The sequence below is a fragment of the Penaeus monodon genome, chromosome 30 (genome assembly GCF_015228065.2).
Source record: "Penaeus monodon isolate SGIC_2016 chromosome 30, NSTDA_Pmon_1, whole genome shotgun sequence".
In the NCBI taxonomy this organism is placed as follows: domain Eukaryota; kingdom Metazoa; phylum Arthropoda; class Malacostraca; order Decapoda; family Penaeidae; genus Penaeus; species Penaeus monodon.
Genome location: NC_051415.1, coordinates 26,442,107 through 26,443,521, shown reverse-complemented (window position 1 = coordinate 26,443,521; position 1,415 = coordinate 26,442,107). Strand labels below are relative to the sequence as shown.

Sequence of the window (1,415 nt, the reverse complement as noted above, 5' to 3'; positions counted from 1 at the left end):
AATGGAAAACTCAATTAAAAGGAGAGCTCTCACCTTGTCAACTCTGATGACACTTGCACCAAAGTCAGCCAAAATCTTCCCACAAAACGGTGCAGGCGCTAGGCCGGCCATCTCCACCACTTTCACCCCACGAAGAGCCATTCTGGAAACAAGTCAGAAGTATGAACTAACTCTTAATAGGACTGAAAAAAAAAATTGAGTATTCCCGTTTTTGAACGCTGAAATGATTACAGAAGTTAAATTTAGCTTGCTCCTTCGTACTAAAATAGCCCTTCTGTCAATCTTAATACTACTGGTAATGATATACTGATTATGATATGCACTGCCCAATTACAGTACTTTTAAATAACAGTGACCAACTGTAATAACATCAGCCTGAGGAAATGGTGGAATAAACATCAAGAAAAGGCACAATTACCGAAAAGGCAATCTGGATGGTAAATAATAAATCAAGACAACATCACGCAAATAAAGACATGCATAATCCTCCTATAACCCTATTCCTATTAATAAGGGGTTTATAGCAGGATTTCATGACAGCACATGGGAGCTCAGACTAGTTCCTTATTCAGTATATTGGCAGGAAAGTCTGTGAGCTCTATCCCATCAAAATATATATATATGAGAGTCAATGGAACTTTACCTATACCCTCTACATTACATAACTTTCTTAATTTCTTCCTTCCCTGATTTTCAGCCAATGACTAGTCTGTACTCCCTTGTTCTAATCAAGTATTTTCGCTTCATAAAAATATTATTCCTGACGTTTTTCAATAAAATCTCCAAGACCTCTTCTTTATCTCTGACTGGGAACCGAATATGCTTACTAAGAAAGTTACAGGAAGGGACAAAGTACAGTAAAGATTCCCTGAAGATAACAGACAATTACATCTGATAACCACACAGAGAGCATTTTTTTTTGTGTTTATATATTTATTACTCAAAAGCGACACTTTCTTTATCCCTGTCTCATGAAGTCGTGTTTTTGTTCCACTTAAGCTCTACCAGTTCCACTTAAGCTCTACCTGTATGTGTTTCGCTGGTATGTGACGAAAAAAGCGTAGAAAAAAAAAGTTTGCATTAGCTCATACCAAGTTAAAAAGTTTAAAGTCAACCATTAAACACTATTCTACGGTGACATCTCCTCTCCTTTACCATATCACGTTATGATCTATCGATGAACATGTTCACTATACAAATTCTGGAAGAAACACACAAACAAACACAAAAATTAATTCGTAATATGAGTATTCCTACTTGCTGCCGAATCAGCTGATTATCACAACTTGGAGTCGGTCTCGGGAGAGCACGGCTTTCTAATGCCGTCCACGTCTTGCCGAAAACGGTAATGCGGACAGGAAACGGCTCCCTCAACAATAAATGGCAATGGTATACAAACCCATGAAAATCAGCTG

The 1,415-nt window shown here is 37.7% G+C and overlaps 1 protein-coding gene across 1 annotated transcript in view; it reads right to left on the bottom strand.

Moving 5' to 3' along the window:
• LOC119592668 (alpha-methylacyl-CoA racemase-like) overlaps positions 1–142 on the bottom strand; it is a gene marked incomplete at its 5' end in the record, with an annotated part of 8,513 nt that extends 8,371 nt beyond the window's left edge. The window contains 1 exon segment of the mRNA XM_037941581.1: positions 34–142. Coding sequence (XP_037797509.1) covers positions 34–142 — 109 coding nt within the window.
• Positions 143–1,415: the final 1,273 nt, after the last annotated feature.